Raw genomic sequence first — 20,248 nt, forward strand, 5'->3', positions numbered from 1 at the left:
ACACGGATGAAGGGAGGGACAAGACAGGTACCTTAAACGGAAGGCACCACTGCTTGTAGAACCTTTCTCCCAAAAATAGCCTCCGAAGAAGCAAAAGTCACTGCCTTACAAATCTGTTCAACAGAAGCCTCATTTTTAAAAGCCCATGTGGAAGCCACTGCTCTAGTAGAATGAGCAGTAATTCTTTCAGGAGGCTGCTGGCCAGCAGTCTCATAAGTGAAACGAATGATGCTTTTCAGCCAAAAGGAAAGAGAGGTAGCCGTAGCCTTTTGACCTCTCCGTTTACCAGAATAAACAACAAACAATGAAGATGTTTGACGGAAATCCTTAGTTGCTTGTAAGTAGAACTTTAAAGCACGAACCACATCAAGATTGTGTAACAGACGTTCCTTCTTTGATGAAGGATTAGGACACAGTGAATGAACAACAATTTCCTGATTGATATTCCTATTAGAAACAACCTTAGGAAAGAATCCAGGTTTGGTACGCAAAACCACCTTATCTGCATGGAAAACAAGGTAAGGTGAGTCACACTGTAAAGCAGATAACTCAGAAACTCTTCGAGCCGAAGAGATAGCTACTAAAAACAAAACTTTCAAAGATAGAAGCTTAATATCTATGGAATGCATAGGTTCAAACGGAACCCCTTGAAGAACTTTAAGAACTTTAAGTTTAGGCTCCATGGCGGAGCAACAGGTTTAAATACAGGCTTATATTTGCCCTTTTAAGGAACTAGCTGATACTAGCTGATAATCCCTTCTCCAATCCTTGGAGAAAAGACAATATTCTAGGAATCCTAATCTTACTCCATGAGTAACCCTTGGATTCACACCAATAAAGATATTTGCTCCAAATCTTATGATAGATTTTCCTGGTGACAGGCTTTCTAGCTTGAATCAGGGTATCAATGACCGACTCAGAGAAACCACGCTTTGATAGAATCAGGCGTTCAATCTCCAAGCAGTCAGACGCAGATAAATTAGATTTGGATGTGTGAATGGACCTTGGATTAGAAGGTCCTGCCTCATTGGCAGAGTCCACGGTGGAACAGATGACATGTCCACTAGGTCTGCATACCAAGTCCTGCGTGGCCAAGTAGGTGCTATCAGAATCACCGAAGGTCTCTCCTGCTTGATTCTGGCAACCAGACGTGGGAGGAGAGGAAACGGTGGAAATACATAGGCCAGATTGAAGGACCAGGACACTGCTAGAGCATCTATCAGTACCGCCTGGGGATCCCGGGACCTGGACCCGTAACAAGGAAGTTTGGCATTCTGAAGGGACGCCATCAGATCCAATTCTGGTGTGCCCCATATCTGAGTCAGCTGGGCAAATACCTCCGGATGGAGCTCCAACTCCCCCGGATGAAAAGTCTGACGACTTAGGAAATCCGCCTCCCAGTTCTCTACTCCTGGGATATGGATTGCTGAGAGATGGCAAGAGTGATCCTCCGCCCATCGGATTATTTTGGTTACCTCCATCATCGCTAGAGAACTCTGTGTTCCTCCTTGATGATTGATATAAGCTACAGTCGTGATGTTGTCCGACTGAAATCTGATGAATTTGGCCGCAGCTAGCTGAGGCCACGCCTGAAACGCATTGAATATCGCCGTCAGTTCTAGAATGTTTATCGGGAGTAGAGTTTCCTCCGGAGACCATAAGCCCTGTGCTTTCAGGGAGTTCCAGACTGCACCCCAGCCTAGCAGGCTGGCATCTGTCGTTACTATGAGCCACTCTGGCCTGCGGAAACACATTCCCTGAGAAAGGTAGTCCTGAGACAACCACCAGAGAAGAGAATCTCTGGTCTCCTGGTCCAGATGCAGCTCTGCTGTGGGTGCTCTCTTTGCCACTTTTTGTAAGGAAGGAGAATATCCCACAAGTATGGATGAATCTGTGGACTTGATACATCTTACAAGAGAAAGTATGACCAAATCCTTTTAAGCATAAATGCAATATAGAAAAGTGAAATTGTACTTATATTGTACTGAATTGTAAATATATTATAAATTATAAAGGCAGTTGTTGTATTTCTTAAAAAAATGTTGAAATAAAATAAATTATTAGAATGTTATTACCTTGCATGAAAAAAATAAAATGTAGTTTCATTGGTATTGGTTAACTTAAGTGATATTGGGTATTTTAATTTAGTGCTTTCAGTCCCAACTATTCTCGAGATATAACATTTATTTTAAAATCTAACTTCACTGTTTGCAGCAAATTATGGTGTACATTTTTAAAGTGAAAAACTAGCACTTAAAGGGACACTGAACCGAAATTTTCTCTTTCATGATTCAGATAGAGCATGCAATTGTAAGCACTTTTACTCCTATTATAACTTTTTCTTGGTTCTCTTGGTATCTTTATTTGAAAAAGGAGGAATGTAAGTTTTGGAGCCGGCCTATTTTTGCTTCAGAACCCTGGGTAGCGCTTGCTGATTGTTGGCTACATTTTATCCACCAATCAGCAAGTGCTACCCAGGTTCTGAACCAAAGATGGGCGGCTCATAAGCTTACATTCCTTATTTTTCAAATAAAGATACCAAGAGAACAAAGAAAAATTGATCCGAAGAAAAAAATTGGGTTCAGTATCCCTTTAAAGATTAAGCATGTGTTTTAAAGAAATATTTGAGTTGCATATATTTATATATATATATATATATATATATATATATATATATATATATATATATATATAGTGTGTGTGTAAACAAACAAATTGATTTGAATGTGCCTTTAAAAAACTAAGGTACAGATTACTGTGAATCCTGTGCCTATCTGTATTTGTGCATTACTATTATCAATTAGAATAAGAATAATAAGAATAATAGTGATGATAAAAATATATGTTATTAAAGGGATAGGAAATTAAAATTAAACTTGCATGATTCCAAGAGAGCATGTTATTTTAGGACACTTTTAAATTCACTTCTATTTACAAATGTACTTTGTTCTCTTGGTATCCAATATTGAAAAAGAGTATGTACATATCCTACACTACTGGGGGGCGGGGCTAGCTGGTGATTGGTGTCTGTGCATATGTCTCTTGTAATTGGGTGACCAGATGGGTTCAGCAAGCTATCAGTAGTGAATTGCTGCTCCTATAGCAAAGGCTATCAAGGGAAAGAAGCCATTTTGATAATATAATAGCAGTAAATAGGAAAGTTATTTAAAATTGTATGTTCTATTTGAATCCTAAAAGAAAAAAAAAAGTGTTTCATGTCCCTTTAATATTGCTTTTGTTTTAACACCTTAATGGTAAATAATACAAAATAGAGAAAACAAATAGAAAACAGATACCAGAACAAAGTCATCCTTTTGATATGGTTGGAAATATTGATCATAACAGAAAGCTTGTGTCACCAATCTGCCATTCATGGACCTAGACAAACAAAAAACAAACAAACAAAGAAGAGTTAGATTCAAGTCATTACTACTTAAATACAACATATACATAAGTTTCATCCACATCAAATAATATATTTAAATAACTAAAATCATAGGCGAAATGTTCTATAATTGCACAGAAATGTCTGAAAAAGCAGATACTTACTATTACTATGGCAATGTGAAATCCCTTAATTTAATGATAAGACTCCCTTGTTTTGTATGAGAAGTATTATGTCACATTTATATGGTGAGAGATGATTAGAACAACCAATATAGCACTGCAAGCTATTTCTCATTGTTATGACAATCACCAGGTAGCTTGACACATGATAACTTACCTGTATTTTAAGGAGAAGACTTGTGGCTTTTAAATTAGTGATGTCCTTTTCTTCTCTGTATCAGGGTCTCCCCCAAACCCAGAATTTGCTCCCTAAGCCCATGGATCTATCACATGATATTGTTGCCTATTACCTGCAACTGAGAGGTACATGCAGGGCCGGCGCTTGCATATAGGCAGGCTAGACAGCCACCTTAGTTCGCTCCTGTAGGGGGGCGCAAATTTGCAACATAAAAAAACTTTTTATACACTTGCTTAATGGCATCCTTAATGATGTGGGGTAGGGAAGCTGGAGAGTTTGCTTTGCGAGTAGGAATAATCTATAATCTGTCCTGCCTTGCCGCTGCACTGTGGAGTTTAAAAACAAAAAACGCTTCCTATTGGGTGACGGTTCCTGCATGCTACATGTGGTTTGAATCACAGCGCACGAGATTGCAGGCCGCAGCAACCGGGTTTGGCTCCTCAGACTAAACTGGTGGTGCTAAAGTGTGAAGTTGGATAACTCTGTCTCAGTCTCTACTACAGAGAGCTCAACTTCCGCCCTCTCCACTAGTTTTCTGGCTAGGGAGGCGGGTTATCCAGCTTAGCGGAGACGGCTGCTTGTTGACTTCCTCATAGTGGTCAGGTCACAGTGGCGGGCCGCTGCTCTGACCGCACTGAACACAAATCTCCAATACACAAAGTAAGTCTGTAGTGCACAGGGTTTAGTGAGTCAAGTGGGCAGCTTTCATAGTGGTTTAGAAGTGAAGTTTGAACTTAAGTAGTGCACTTGTCTTTTTACACTGCGGCTACCCATTATGCTCTGTTGCAGCCAGACGATTAATTAAATTATTGTAGGTATTAAGCAACCCTTTTCTTTCTAGAAAGGCAGTGATTAGAGGCAACTTGCCCCTGTCCCATTATTATTATCCGTCCTGTCACCCGCTTCCTACACCTGGTAGTTATTTGCAGAATACAGTAGGGACTAATAACCTGTAAGGTCCGCCTCCTGGTTCTGTCCCTGTATGACCCTCAGTCACCTGTATAGAATAGCCGTGTTAAGTTGGTAATTCTCCTAGGGGTATTGTTCTGGGATTTGTCAACTCACATGGGAGTTCTTCTGAACTTTAATGAATCTAGACTAGGGTTCATGAGCACAACCACTGTTTGATTTGCTATGCAGCACTACCACTGTTTGATTTGCTATGCAGCACAGCCACTGTTTGATTTGCTATGCAACACTACCACTGTTTGATTTGCTATGCAGCACTACCAATGTTTATTTGCTATGCAACACTACCACTGTTTGATTTGCTATGCAACACTACCACTGTTTGATTTGCTATGCAACACTACCACTGTTTGATTTGCTATGCAGCACTACCACTGTTTGATTTGCTATGCAGCACTACCACTGTTTGATTTGCTATGCAGCACAGCCACTGTTTTATTTGCTATGCAACACTATCACTGTTTGATTTGCTATGCAGCACAGCCACTGTTTGATTTGCTATGCAACACTACCACTGTTTGATTTGCTATGCAGCACTACCAATGTTTGATTTGCTATGCAGCACTACCACTGTTTGATTTGCTATGCAGCACAGCCACTGTTTTATTTGCTATGCAACACTATCACTGTTTGATTTGCTATGCAGCACAGCCACTGTTTGTTTTCGCATGCAACACTACCACTGTTTGATTTGCTATGCAGCACTACCAATGTTTGATTTAAATTTAGCTACCAATCAGCAAGCGATACCCAGATGCTGAACCAAAAATGGTCTGGCTCCTAAACTTACATACCTGTGTTTCAAATAGGGCAGTAACTAACGATTATTTTCATAATCAATTAATCGGCCGATTATTTTTTCGACTAATCGGATAAAGAATCAATAATCGTTTCCTATATTTTAAATAGAATCCAAATACTGAGTGTTACAAATATAAACTTCAGACTAAAACGTTACATTAACACAACTGTATGTCCAATTTTTAAGCAGCAAAGCACAGTTTTATAATGAAACAAAACCAAAAACTGTTTGAAAAGAGGTAGAACTTCCACCTTGGCAAGGGGCCTCTCAATAAAGTAATCCTTGACTTTATTCTAACATAAAAAATATCTTGAATATCTATATGCAATGATAAATAACCAGCTATAAGGTTAGGGACAAATATCTAGCCCACTCTAAAAATAACAAATTTATTCTTACAAAGTTTGAATCTGGTACATATTATCACAATTGATTAAAAATATAAAAAAACAATAAAAAAAACAAATCAAAAGCGCTAATGACTATATATCATTAACAGGACAAAGCCTTACACATTTATTTATACAGTACATATAATCAGCAATAGAAAGCAATCCGCTAATAATTGTGCAAACAGATAATAGTGCACATTAATTCAAATAACTCCCATCAATCTAGAGGCTAGGTATAAATAACAAGCTCAGCACTATATCATGCAAAGCATAGTTCCAAATCACCCGATTTAACATAAACAATGCAAATGATGACTATTATATCTTGGTTGCACATAAGCCAGGGGTAGATGTAAACTTATACTGTTCTGAAAAAGTGAAAAGTATACGTCTGTAGACGTCCTTTAGGCTAAGGACATAACCATAACACACAATACCATGTGCAGGAGCTCAGTGGAGTGAAGCAGCTGGTTTTGTGCACAGACCAACTAATTGCAAACCAACTAATCGATTATGAGATTATTATCGATTATGACGATTAGTTGTTGATGCTCTAGTTTCAAATACAGATACCAAGATACAGGTACAGATACAGGAGTTAATTAGAAAGTTTCTTAAAATGTCATGCTCTATCTGAATTGTGATATAAAAATTTGGGTTTCATATCCCTTTAACTAGCAATGGGATGTTATGTAATCGGGGGGGGGGGGGTGAAATGTATCCTCACCTGTGTGGCCAAAAATCCTTGCACCGGCCCTGGGTACATGCAATCCCTCATTTAAAAAGGGCCGATTCTTCTCATTTAACAAGGGGTCTCCTGTCCCTCCAAGTAGTGCATGGGCTGACATATGACCTATGTACATTTTTTTCTACTCACCACTAGCAATGAGGAAGCACCTCTGCTCCTGGGCACTTTCCGGTACGTGTCACATGTGATTATTACCTCTGGTCATTCCCAAACTTGAGAACAAGGAAAACTTATCTTTGCCCAGGTGAAGGAATGCAGAGGGTAATACAGTGCCATACTATACATTGAAATGGTTAAAGGGGCAGTAAAGTGATAATTAGACATTCATGATTCAGACAGAGCATACACTTTTAAACAACTTTCCAATTTACGTCTATTTAAATTTGCTTCCTTCTCATGTTATCCTTTGTTGTAAATTAGCTCAGGAGCAGAAAAGCACCTGGGTGCTACCTGCTGATTGGTGGCTGAATATATATGCCTATTGTCATTGGGTCACCCCATGTGTTCAATTAGCAACCACGAGTGCATTGCTGCTCCTTCAACAAATGGTACCAAGAGAATGAAGCATGTTTGATAATAGAAATACACTGAAAAAGTTATTTAAAATCGTATGTGCTACCTAAATCATGAAAGAAAAATGTTGTATTACAAGTCCTTCAGCGGACTCTTTAAAATAGCTATGTCTAGAAGAAGAAAATGTAAACTAATACAAGGGGATATTACCGCACTGTGTGTGTATATATATATATATATATATATATATATATATATATTTTATTCAAAGTGATTTGTTTTAGTTTTGGAGTTTTTTTGTTTTGTTTTTTGATTGATTAATTAATTAATTGATATACAAATTTTATATATTTTATCCCCACCTATGCCATTGCACTTTGCATATGGAGATGACCAAAACATCAAAGAAAGAGGAAAGCATCTGAAATTTTGGGCTTTAGAAAAACCTACATTATTTTTTTTTGCTTTTGTTAAAATGGGAAGAAATTAATCTGCTAGCGCTAAAACAGTAAATCTGATTTGTTCTTAGAATCAACAAGGGGACAACGTAAGTTTCTTTTTATCTTTCCTTTTTTTTTTTAAAGCAACATCTTTATTAAGAATTAACAAATGATTACATTCCGTTACAGACGCAGCTCCGATAAATAATAAAAAAAAGATTTGGTTTTTGTCTTTCTTTCCTTCTCTTTACAGATATTACATATATAACACGTTTCCTAACAACAAAATCGAATTTCACTGATTTTAAGAGTATACGACAATGTAAGTTTCTACTCGGAAAAATTGAGCCTGAACATGCTGATGATACCTCTTAAAAAGACCACTGGGGTATCCTGTGTCAAATTGGCCAGTTGTCAGCTGGATTAAACAGTCACATACAAAGCTATTAAACATTTCATAAAATAATACATTGATTGTGGCCAATGTGTAGTCTCTAGGTTATCTGGATGCAAGGGGTGCGACTTTAGCACCAGGGGGTCGATCCGATAAAAATCGTCGCCCACAAAAGCTGGCGACGCCAATATTTGTGCGGGTTTGGTATCCTATGTACGGCGTAACCTAGAAGTTACGCGCGTATATTTCTGCCGTCGCCCGTAGTTTTTTGGGCCATAGGCAGGTATACCAAACCCGCGCAGTTTGGTATCCAATATACAGCGTAAGGACTTACGTGCCGAAAATGGAGAAATCTTACTCCATTTTCACCTCACCACAAAAAGCAGCCGTAAGAAGCCTTACGCTGACTATTGGAGCCCCGTAACTCTCTAAACTAGCTGCTAAATAAAACCTAACACCTAACGCATGCGCAATGTCTATCTAACTGTCAACCGCGATCTGCTAAATAAAACCTAACACCTAACGCATGCGCAATGTCTCTCTAACTGTCAACCGCGATCTGCTAAATAAAACCTAACACCTAACGCATGCGCAATGTCTATCTACCTGTCAACCGCGATCCCCCTCCGCAATCCCTAATAAAGTATTTAACCCCTAAACCGCCGCCATCTACATAAACTAACCGCCTACTGTGAGCCCCTAAAACCGTCGCCATCTACCTGATCTATCCCCTAATCTGACCCCTTACACCGCCGCCAACTATATTAATATTATTAACTCCTAATCTAATATCCATAAAGTAGTAAACTCTATTACCAGCCCTTAAAAGGGCCTTTTGCAGGGCTTTGCCCCAAAGTTAACAGCTCTTTTGCCCTATAACCTGCCCTCCCTACACCGCCGCACCTATATTAATGGTATTAACCCCTAATATAAGCCCCTTACACCGCCACCATCTATATTCAAATTATTAACCCCTAATTTAATCTACCTACCCCGCCACCAGCTATATTATCTATATTAACCCTAAGTATATATATATTATAGTTAATATAGTTATTACATTATATATATTAACCCTAATTATATTAGGGTTAATATAGTTAATATAGTTACTATAGTATTTATATTAACTATATTAACTCTAACCCTAACACCCCTAACTAAATTCTTATTAAATAAATCTAATTTATATTATAAACTAAAATATTCCTATTTAAATCTAAATACTTACCTATAAAATAAACCCTAAGATAGCTACAATATAATTAATAATTACATTGTAGCTATGTTAGGGTTTATATTTATTTTACAGGTAAATTGTTAATTATTTTAACTAGGTATAATAGCTATTAAATAGTTATTACCTATTTAATAGCTACCTAGTTAAAATAATTACCCAATTACCTGTAAAATAAATCCTAACCTAAGTAACAAATACACCTACACTATCAATAAATTAAATAAACTACAAATATCTATCTAAAAATACAATTAAACTAAACTAAATTACAAAAAAAAAAAACCCACTAAATTACAAAAAATAAAAAAAAGATTACAAGATTTTTAAGTTAATTACACCTATTCTAAGCCTTCTATTTTTTCAGGCAAAAGAGCAGTTTTCTTTGGGGCATGCCCCCACAAAAGGCCCTTTTAAGGGCTGGTAAGGTAAAAGAGCTTTGAACTTTTTTTAATTTAGAATAGGGTAGGGAAATTTTTTTATTTTGGGGTGCTTTATTATTTTATTAGGGGGCTTAGAATAGGTGTAATTAGCTTAAAAATCTTGTAATCTTTTTTTTATTTTTTGTAATTTAGTGTTTGTTTTTTTTGTAATTTAGTTTAGTTTATTTAATTGTATTTTTAGATTGATATTTGTAGTTTATTTATTTTATTGATAGTGTAGGTGTATTTGTAACTTAGGCTAGGATTTATTTTACAGGTAATTGGGTAATTATTTTAACTAGGTAGCTATTAAATAGTTCATAACTATTTAATAGCTATTATACCTAGTTAAAATAATTAACAATTTACCTGTAAAATAAATATAAACCCTAACATAGCTACAATGTAATTATTAATTATATTGTAGCTATCTTAGGGTTTATTTTATAGGTAAGTATTTAGATTTAAATAGGAATATTTTAATTAATAATATTAATATTAGATTTATTTTAATAAGAGTTTAGTTAGGATGTTAGAGTTAGATAGGGTTATTATACTTAATATATATATATATATAATATAATAACGATATTAACTATATTAACCCTAATATAATTAGGGTTAATATAGTTAATATATATAATATAATAACTATATTAACTATATTAACCCTAATATAATTAGGGTTAATATAGTTAATATAGCTGGCGGCGGTGTAGGGGTATTAGATTAGGGGTTAATACATTTATTATAGATGACGGCGGTGTAGGGGGATGTAGATTGTAGGCAAAAGAGCAGTTTACTTTGTGACAAAGCCCCGCCAAAAGCCCTTTTAAGGGCTGGCAAAAGAGCTGAATTCTTTGGGGCATGCCCCACAAAAAGCCCTTTTAAGGGCTGGCAAAAGAGCTGTTACTTTGGGGCAATGCCACGCAAAAAGCCCTTTTCATGGCTATTTGTAGGGTTAGACTTAGGTTTAGTGGTAGGGATAGTTTAGTATTTTAGGGGTTAAATAATTTAATATAGATGGCGGCGGGGTAGGGGGATTAGATTAGGGGTTAATAATTTTAAAATAGATAGCGGCGGGGTAGGGGCTCACTTTAGGGGGTTATAGATTTAATATAGCTGGTGGCGGTTTAGGGGTTAATAACTTTATTAGGTAGCGGCGGGCTCCAGGAGCGGCGGTTTAGGGGTTAATACATATTTTATTGTTAGGATAGTGAGGGGGATAGCGGATAGAGGGTTAGACGTGTCGGGCTATGTTAGGGAGGCGTGTTAGACAGTGCGGGTGATTTAGACTTTAGTCAGGTTTTGTAGGCGCCGGCAGTTTCTAACGTGCCGTAAGTCACTGGCGACGCCAGAAATTTGTACTTGCGCAGATATCTGGACATCGCTGGTTTATCAGACTTACGGCAAGTTAGCATCTGACGGCGCCGTATATGGGATAGCTCGAGTTGCGAGCTGAAACTGCGGGCGACGCGGGTTCCCTCGCTTGCGCCGCAAACTACGATCTATATCGGATCGCGCCCCAGGAGTCTCAGAAGAAGTAAAGCAGTATTGGTAAAATCTTATGCTGAAGATGTCAGGAACCAATGGATGTCACTCCTCATTGGATGCTATCTTTCTTTCTGATATTCTGTATATATACTCTGCTACTCTGAGTCTGAAACATGACTCATTACTAGTCTCCTGCTAGACATTACTTCAGCTGGAAGAATTTCAGAACTTCAAGCTCTCACTTTGAAGGAAATTTATGAGGTGATTCATCAAACTAATGTGCTGAATTGAAAGATAGTCTCTAAGTTTGATATGGAACAATAGATTTATCTCTGGTCCTTTTGGGTTTAATTCATCAAAAGAGAGCAATACTTTGTATTCAGTCACATCTCTAAAGATTTAGCTTCTTTGCAGTAATTGAAGGGATGAACATACACTTTACCATTCTTTAAAATCAGAGGAAAAGACTTCAAGAAAAGCTAGAATTAGCTAAATAAATTGCTTGCAACATTAAACGGCAATAAAGTCAAACTTAAACTTGATTTAGATGATTTTAAACAACTTTACAATTTACTTCTATTATTTAATCTGCTTCATTGTCTTTGTATCCTTTGGTAAAAAGCATACCTAAGTAGGTTCAGGAGTAGCAATGCACTACTGGGAGCTAGTAGATTGGTGGCTGCCCATATATACCTCTTGTCAGTGGCTCACCAGATGCGTTCCTGTAGTGCATATCCGCTCCTTCAACAAAGGATACCAAGAAAATTAAGACAATTTGATGATAGAAGTAAATTGGAAAGTTGTTTAAAATGATATGCTCTATTTTATCATGAAAAAAAGATTTTATAACTTTATTATCCTGTTAAGCCAATACAGCAAAATCCATGCAGTACATTCTTTATGTAACAGGTGATATTGTCCAGAAAAAAAAGACCTAGTTCATATAGATATGAAAATACAGTAGGTAACCAATGCAATGCAGCTACACAGGGAGTCATTCTGAGATAGCAGCAGGAAACCATAAAATAAGTAAGGACTCCTCCCACACCAGCTACACAGTGCCATAAGGTCACTTCCTATAGCGAGCAGTTGTAACACTGGGTGCGTCTGCTGGTTACAGACTTTGTATTTGGGACTAGACACAGTAAACTAGAGGAGGGAAATAAAGCAGAACTTTATTGCTGTATAAGAAGTTTCTTCTCTGTCAACTCAGGTGTAATAAATGATACAGATATAACTGAATATGAATTGGTTGACTTTCACATTAAAGGGACATGAAAGCCAATTTTTTTCTTTCTTGATTTAGAAAGAGCATGTCAACAACTTTCTAATTTACTTCTATTATCTAATTGTCTTCATTCTCTTGAAATCACTTGCTGAAAAGCATATCTAGATATGTTCAGTAGCTGCTGATTGGTTGCTGCACCTAGAGGCCTTGTGTGATTGGCTCACACATGTGCATTGCTATTTCTTCAACAAAGGATATCTAAAGAATTGAGCAAATTAGATAATAGAAGTAAATTGGAAAGTTGTTGAAATTTCATGCCCTATCTGAATCATGAAAGTTTAATTTTAACTAGACTGTCCCTTTAATTAGTAGACATGCTTTCCATGCAAGTGACAGACCTCACCAGCGTAAAATGAGTTCTGATCTAGAAAGAAATGAAAAATCATAATACATTTTAAAATGCTCTTTTATGTACAAAAAAAATAAATAAATAATGTATGCTTACCTGATAAATTTCTTTCTTTCCGATATGGAGAGTCCACAATGCCATTCAATTACTAGTGGGAATATCACTCCTGGCCAGCAGGAGGAGGCGGCAAAGAGCACCACAGCAAAGCTGTTAAAGTGTCACTCCCCTACCCATAATCCCCAATCATTCGACTAAAGGGAAATGGAAAAAGAATAACACAAAGGTGTAGAGGTGCCTGAGGTTTAGTCAAAAATAACTGTCTCAATAAAGGGTGGGGTCGTGGACTTTCCATATCCGGAAAGAAAGAAATTTATCAGGTAATCATACATTTTGTTTTCTTTCCTAAGATATGGAGAGTCCACGACGTCATTCAATTGCTAGTGGGAACCAATACCCAAGCTAGAGGACACAGAATGAACAGGGAGGGAGAACAAGACAGGCAGACCTAAACAGAAGGCAGCACTGCTTGAAGAACCTTTCTCCCAAAAGAGGCCTCAGCCGAGGCAAAAGTATCAAATTTGGAAAATTTGGAAAAAGTATGCAGAGAGGACCACGTTGCAGCCTTGCAAAGCTGTTCCACAGAAGCTTCATCTTTAGAAGCCCAAGAAGAGGAGACAGCCCTAGTGGAAGGAGCTGTAATTCTCACAGGAGGCTGCTGTCCAGCAGTCTCATAAGCAAAATGAATCATACTTCTCAACCAGAGGGAAAGAGAAGTGAAAGTAACCTTCTGACCCTTACACTTTCCTGAGAAACAAACAAACAGCGCAGAAGACTGGCTAAAATCCTTAGTCGCCTGTATGTAGAATTTTAGAGCACGCACAACATCCAAGTTGTGCAACAGACATTCTTTATGAGAAAAAGGATTGGGATAGAGAGAAGGAACAACAATTTCCTGATTAATATTTATATGCGAAACCACTTTAGGAAAATAAATAACAATTTAGTATGAAGAACCGCCTTATCTCCATGAAAGATAAGGTAAGGCAAATCACACTGCAAAGCTGAGAGTTCCGAAACTCTCAGGGCAGAAGAGATAGCAATAAGAAACAGAACCTTACAAGGTAGCAACTTAATATCTATAGAATGCATTGGCTCAAACGGAGCCTGCTGCAAAAATTTAAGAACAAGATTAAGGCTTCAAGGAGCAGCAACTGATTTAAACACAGGCCTGATTCTGACTAGGGCCTGACAAAAAGATTGAACATCTGGCACATCCGCCAGATGCTTGTGTAACAAAATAGATAATTCCGAAATCTGACCTTTCAGAGAACTGATGACAACCCTTTCTCCAGACCTTCCTGGAGAAAAGATAAAATTCTAGGAATCCTGACCCTACTCCAAGAGTAGCCCTTAAATTCACACCAACAAAAGGTATTTACGCCATACCTTATGGTAAATCTTTCGAGTAACAGGCTTGCAAGACTGGATCATGGTCTCAATGACCGACTCAGAAAATCCACGCTTAGACATAACTAAGCGTTCAATCTCCAAGCAGTTATTTTCCGAGAACGAGATTTGGATGGAGAAATTGACCCTGAGTTAGAAGGTCCTTCCTCAGAGGCAACCTCCAAGGCGCCCGAAAAGACATCTTTACTAGGTTTGCATACCAGATCCTACGAGACCATGCAGGAGCTATTAGAATTAACTATGTTCTCTCTTGTTTGATACGAGCAATAACTTGTGGAAGGAGCGCAAACAGAGGGAACAGGTATGCTAGACCGAAAACCCAAGGAACCGCCAGAGCATCTATCAGAGCGGCCTGAGAATCTCTTGACCTTGAACCGTACCTTAGAAGCTTGGCGCTCTGCCAAGACACCATCAGATCCAACTCCGGCACCCCCCATTAGAGGGTTAACCTGGAGAACACCTCCGGATGGAGAGCCCACTCCCCTGGATGAAATGTCTGTCTGCTCAGGAAATCTGCTTCCCAGTTGTCCACTCCAAGAATGTGGATGGCAGATAGACAACAATTGTGAGCTTCTGCCCACTAAATAATCCGTGCCACCTCCTTCATGGCAAAGGAACTCTGAGTTCCTCCCTGGTGGTTAATGTAAGTCACTGAGGTGATGTTGTCCGACCGAAACCTGATAAACCAGGCTAAGGACAATTGAGACCAAGCCATCAGAGCATTGTAAATCACTCTCAACTCCAAGATGTTTATGGGGAGAGCAGACTCCTCCCGAGTCCATAGTCCCTGCGCCTTTAACGAGTCCCAGACTGCTCCCCAGCCTAGTAGGACTAAGGGGTTAAAACCCCGAAACGTTGCTGTTTTTTAGATTCCCAATAAAGGCATAAAATACAGTGCTGGTGACTCTATGTTTGTTGCATTACATTTGGGGAAATAGCAGTCCTTTACCCCTGTCACTCGAGCACTAGGACAGTAGCAGCAGTGCTGATATTCACAATCACCCAGGAAGGTCTCCAGGAAAGCATGAGCCCTGAGAAAGATGGTCCTTAGAAAGCCACCATGGGAGAGTCTCTTGTCGACTGGTCTAGATCTATCCTCTGAAACAGATCCAAATGGTCTCCATTACATTGTCTGAGCATGCATAATTGCAGAGCTCTCAAATGGAATTGAGCAAAGGGAATGATGTTCATGGAAGCGACCATCAGAACAATTACCTCCATACATTGAGCCACTGATGAACAGTAGACTGAAGAAAAAAACAAGAGTAGAGAATTTTGGATTTTCTGACTCTCTGTCAGAAAAAGTTTCATAGATAGGGAATCTATTATGGTCCCTAAGAAAACCACCCTTGTACCTGGAACAAGGGAACTCTTTCCCACTGCAATTCCCCAATACCTGATCACTAGAGACACAAGAGAGCCCCCAGAACCTTTGACAAAATTCTGGGAGCAGTGGCAAGGCCAAACAGAAGAGCCACAAACTGAAAGTGTTTGTCTAGAAAGGCGAATCTCAGGAATTTGTGATGATCTCTGTTGATGGGAACATGAAGATACACGTCCTTAAGGTCTATGCTCGTCATGAACTGACCCTCTTGGACCAAAGGAAGAATGGAACGAATGGTTTCCATTTTGAAGGACGGTACCCTGAGAAACTTGTAGAGGCACTTTAGGTCTAAAATGGGTCGAAAAGTTCCCTCTTTTTTGGGAAGCATGAACAGATTTTAATAGAATCCTACACCCTGTTCCCTTACTGGAACTGGAACAATCACTCCCAGGGAGGAAAGGTCCTAAACGCAGTTCAAGAAGGCTCTTTTTTTACCTGCTCAGACTGAAATTCAATTACGCTGCTCCGCTCCGTGAATATCCAACAGCCACATGACCGGCAGAGAGAGGAAACTATGCAGCAAGTAAAAGGCGCGCATTTCCCTCTGCCTACAACATAAGATGTAAGTAGCTGCAGTTGGTTTCAAATTCAAGCAGTTTGTCAGTTAGCCTTTTCTAGCTAAGCAAGAATAGAAACCAAATGCCAAAATTTAAGTTTATACATAAATCCCTGTATAAAGCCTGTGAAACACTACAAACGATGCAGTGCGAGGCGAAGCAGCTGCTTCGCACCGCGTCGCATAGCTTCTGAAGTTCAAATATTTCATCTCTGAGAACTCAGCTACGCGACCTGACGCAACAGAGTGCTCAGAGATGAAAAGACAGGACACACTGAGCGTGCACCTTCGCATGTACAAGCTGCGTGCCGCTCCGCTTGCAGTGTCACAGCCTTAAAACATAAGTCACACACATACTAATAAAGTATTTCAACAAAATTAGCCCAAAGATGAAAAACGTCCCAATAAAGAGAAGATTAAAGGTAGACCCCCCCTACATGACATGAAATTGTTTTTAGCCTGGCCCAATGGTATTTTAGGCACAGCAATTGATGCCAACCCTGGCATAGGTGCTGTAATTCTCATTTTTTAATAAGTAACTGATATTTTCAAAGGATTAATAACGATTGGGCCACTGATTTCACTATGAATATACACAGAGTAGATACCTATCCATGAAATGCAATTGTTTTTAGCCTGGCCCAATGGTGTTTTGGGCACAGAAATTGATACCAAGCCTGACATAGGTGCTCTAATTACCATTTTTGAATACGTAACTGATATTTTCAAAGGGATAATGACCATTGGGCTACTGATTGTACTGTTAATATATGTAGGGTAGATCCCCCTCCATGACATGACATTGTTTTTCACCTGGCTCAATAGTGTTTTGGGCACATAAATTGATGCCAATCCTGGCCAAGGTGCTTTTATTTCCATAGTTGAATATGTAACTGATATTTTCAAAGGGATAATGACCATTGGGCTACTGATTGTACTGTTAATATATGTAGGGTAGATCCCCCTCCATGACATGACATTGTTTTTCACCTGGCTCAATAGTGTTTTGGGCACATAAATTGATGCCAATTCTGGCCAAGGTGCTTTTATTTCCATAGTTGAATAAGTAACTGATATTTTCAAAAGGGTTAATGACGAGAGAGAAAGAGAACAAAGAGAGAGAGAAAAAGAAAGAGAGAGAGAAAAAGAAAGAGAGAGAGAAAAAAGAATGAGAGAGAGAGAGAGAGAGAGAGAGAGAGAGAGAGAGAAAGGCTTTGAAAATATCAGTTGCTTACTCAAAATTGTAATATTTGTATTGATGCCATCGTATGCCCTTTTTTCAGTTTGTATATATAATTGTTGAATAAAGGGAATTCACCTCTGTGTAACTACATTATATGAATCATATTGTTATTTAAATAAAACCGATATTTTTATTTTAAAGTCAATTTAAAGCAGTCTGACAAAATAAATTTGAATAAGAAACCAACTTCCATGAATAAGAAACAGAATATCACGAATAAGAAACAGCTTAACCAACTTTCTTGTCGTCTCGGGAGTATGAAAATGTTTGGAATGCATTGTAACCTTGTTTGCTACAATGATTTTCCAATATATAAACTTCACCCACCACTTGCCTTATTTGGAGGAGTTAAAGGTACATGAAACCCAAATTTTTTCTCTTTCATAATTCAGATAAAGAATAAAATTTTAAACAACTTTATAATTTACTTCTATTATCTAATCTGTTTCATTATCTTGGTATCATTTGCTAAAGGAGCAGAAATGAACTACTGGTTTCTAACTGAACACATGGGTGAGCCAATCACAATTGATAAATAAATGCAGCAACCAATCAACAGCTAGAACTTAGGTTCTCTCTGGTGCTCTAGAGCTTTCCTAGATAAACCTTTCAGAAAATAATAACAAGAGAAGGAAGTAAATTAAATAATAGAAGTAAATTGGAAAGTTGTTTAAAATTGTATTCTCTATCTGAATCGTGAAAGAAAAATTTTGGGTTTCATGTCCCTTTAATTAAATCTTAAAGGGACAGTATACATCAAGTTTAATTTAACTGCATCTAATGGACACTAAATATAAAGAATAATATACACAGATACTAATATAAACATCCAGTATAAAACCTTTTAAAAACTTACTTAGAAGCTCCCAGTTTAGCTCTGTTGATGGGGTTAGAATGGGACACCCACTGAAAGGGGCTGATAGCAGGCATGATGCATTTTCATAAACAAAATATTTCATAATTTATTTTTAAATTAACAAAGGTGATGTTTGAAAGTAACACAATGGTGCTAAGGCTGAACTTTAATTTTGTAATGACTAGTAAGCATTTTAAAATCAAATTGAATCAGATATAATATCCCCCCATCTGGATCTGAGCATGAAACAGATATTATGAAACAAAGCTACACAGTGCATATTGTAAAATCCACACTTTTAACAGGACTGCTCCTTAAATTGCATTTTAATCTCTATGGAACAGAGACCCGTGAGAAGCCAGCACTTGCCATGCAATGACCATGAGATCAGACAGTTCACACCAACTCTTTCATGGGAACTTTAAATATATAACATATTACTAAAAGCAATTAGCAGCTTTGTTCATTATTTAATAGTTGACTTTGCTTCTGTTTCACAAATAAACATTTTAAAGGCCAAAAAAATAATAATTCCTACTTATATGCTAATACAATTTAAGAAGCTACTACTGTACCAATGTGCAATTCTTTTATAGTGGTTTGCAATGTTTTTCATAAAAGTCTTCTGACTTTAGCAAAACTATAATTATTTTACTAATTTACTAAGTAAATTCCAAGCTGTTTTTTTATTGGGACACAAATAGTTACAAGTTAAAACGTTTTAACTGCTGTTTTTCAAGTGTATGCATTGTGTATATTTTGTTTGTTTGTTTATGTATTATTTGTGCACATTTTACTAGCCATCTGGCTGAAATACTTGATCGGTAGTTTGAAACCTTAAAGCCTGGCAACCCCTAGTAATTCAACCAGTCGTATTACATTCTATGTATTATACAGAAATTATTAGCAACTCAATTTACTTTACCATTTAAGCAGAAGGCGCCGGGTGTCAGGGTTCTCCAGCGATTGAAATGATCTTTTAGGGAGAGGGCTGAAAGTGAACTTGCCAGCACATAACATTCCCTGCGACATATTTCTTGAATCTTTTTTTCTGCAGTTGCGTCCTTATCTCCATGGCAACATAGTAGCTCAGGCGCACACAAAATATCATCCCCCTGAAGCTGAAATTTTCAGAGCTTACTCAAAGGTTCCGAGTAACTCTGTGTATTTTTGTTTAATAACATTATAATTATTAGTAAATTGTTTATAACCCTTACATAGACATATTGAAAAGCAAATATTATTTAACGAGGGAGGTACTGTGGGTCACGGTATTTATTGATTGTTTTTGGTGGGGTAACAGGTGTTGTAGTATGAGATTGTCTGGACCAGCTGGGAACACAAGTGACTTTCTCATACTTCAAATACGACTTTTTTTTCCCCAGGTCTTAAAATATTAAATTTGTTTAACCTGAAAGATTCCGATTGATCTTTTTTAAATCAAGGCTGGTGTTTAATGTGCTGTGTAATGCGATACTTTCCTATATTGATTGAAGCCTGAGACTTTCCTATACAATGGTCTTATGTCAATATTTACCAAACAAATGGTTATTATAGCACGAGTGTCAATGCAGATATTTTAATTGCATGCCCCGGTTATTTAGCAAGCTCCCCTCCTCATTTCTTTATTCTGTGAGCATTATTTTGCGTGTTTCGGTTTCTACTACACAGGACTCGGTTTCTGATCAGGATACTGAATCTAACTCCTTTTGTTTTTTAGATTGAACATTTTAGATCTCTTCTTTTAAGACCCAATAGGTTTTTCCAGGTCCTGACGCTGTAATTGAATGTATGACCATCCCTAGCCTGAAATATGTCATTAGTACTTGAAATTTAGACGCAGTATTAAAGTGTCAGTATTGTGTTGTTTCTAGTGATTTTTATTGTTTACTCTAAACCTTTTTTGTTTGTTTGTATTATGGCTTACAGAGCAAACAGGGAGGAAGTTT

At 37.7% G+C, this 20,248-nt stretch overlaps 1 protein-coding gene across 1 annotated transcript in view; it reads right to left on the minus strand.

Moving 5' to 3' along the window:
• CFAP300 (cilia and flagella associated protein 300) overlaps positions 1-19,356 on the minus strand; it is a 209,186-nt gene extending 189,830 nt beyond the window's left edge. Inside the window, exons 1-2 of the mRNA XM_053708586.1 lie at positions 19,225-19,356; positions 3,297-3,378 (exon numbers count right to left, since the gene is read on the minus strand). Coding sequence (XP_053564561.1) covers positions 3,297-3,378; positions 19,225-19,331 — 189 coding nt within the window. The 5' untranslated portion in view covers positions 19,332-19,356. The remainder of the gene's footprint in view (positions 1-3,296; positions 3,379-19,224) is intronic.
• Positions 19,357-20,248: the final 892 nt, after the last annotated feature.

Source organism: Bombina bombina, chromosome 3 (assembly GCF_027579735.1).
Source record: "Bombina bombina isolate aBomBom1 chromosome 3, aBomBom1.pri, whole genome shotgun sequence".
Lineage (NCBI taxonomy): Eukaryota > Metazoa > Chordata > Amphibia > Anura > Bombinatoridae > Bombina > Bombina bombina.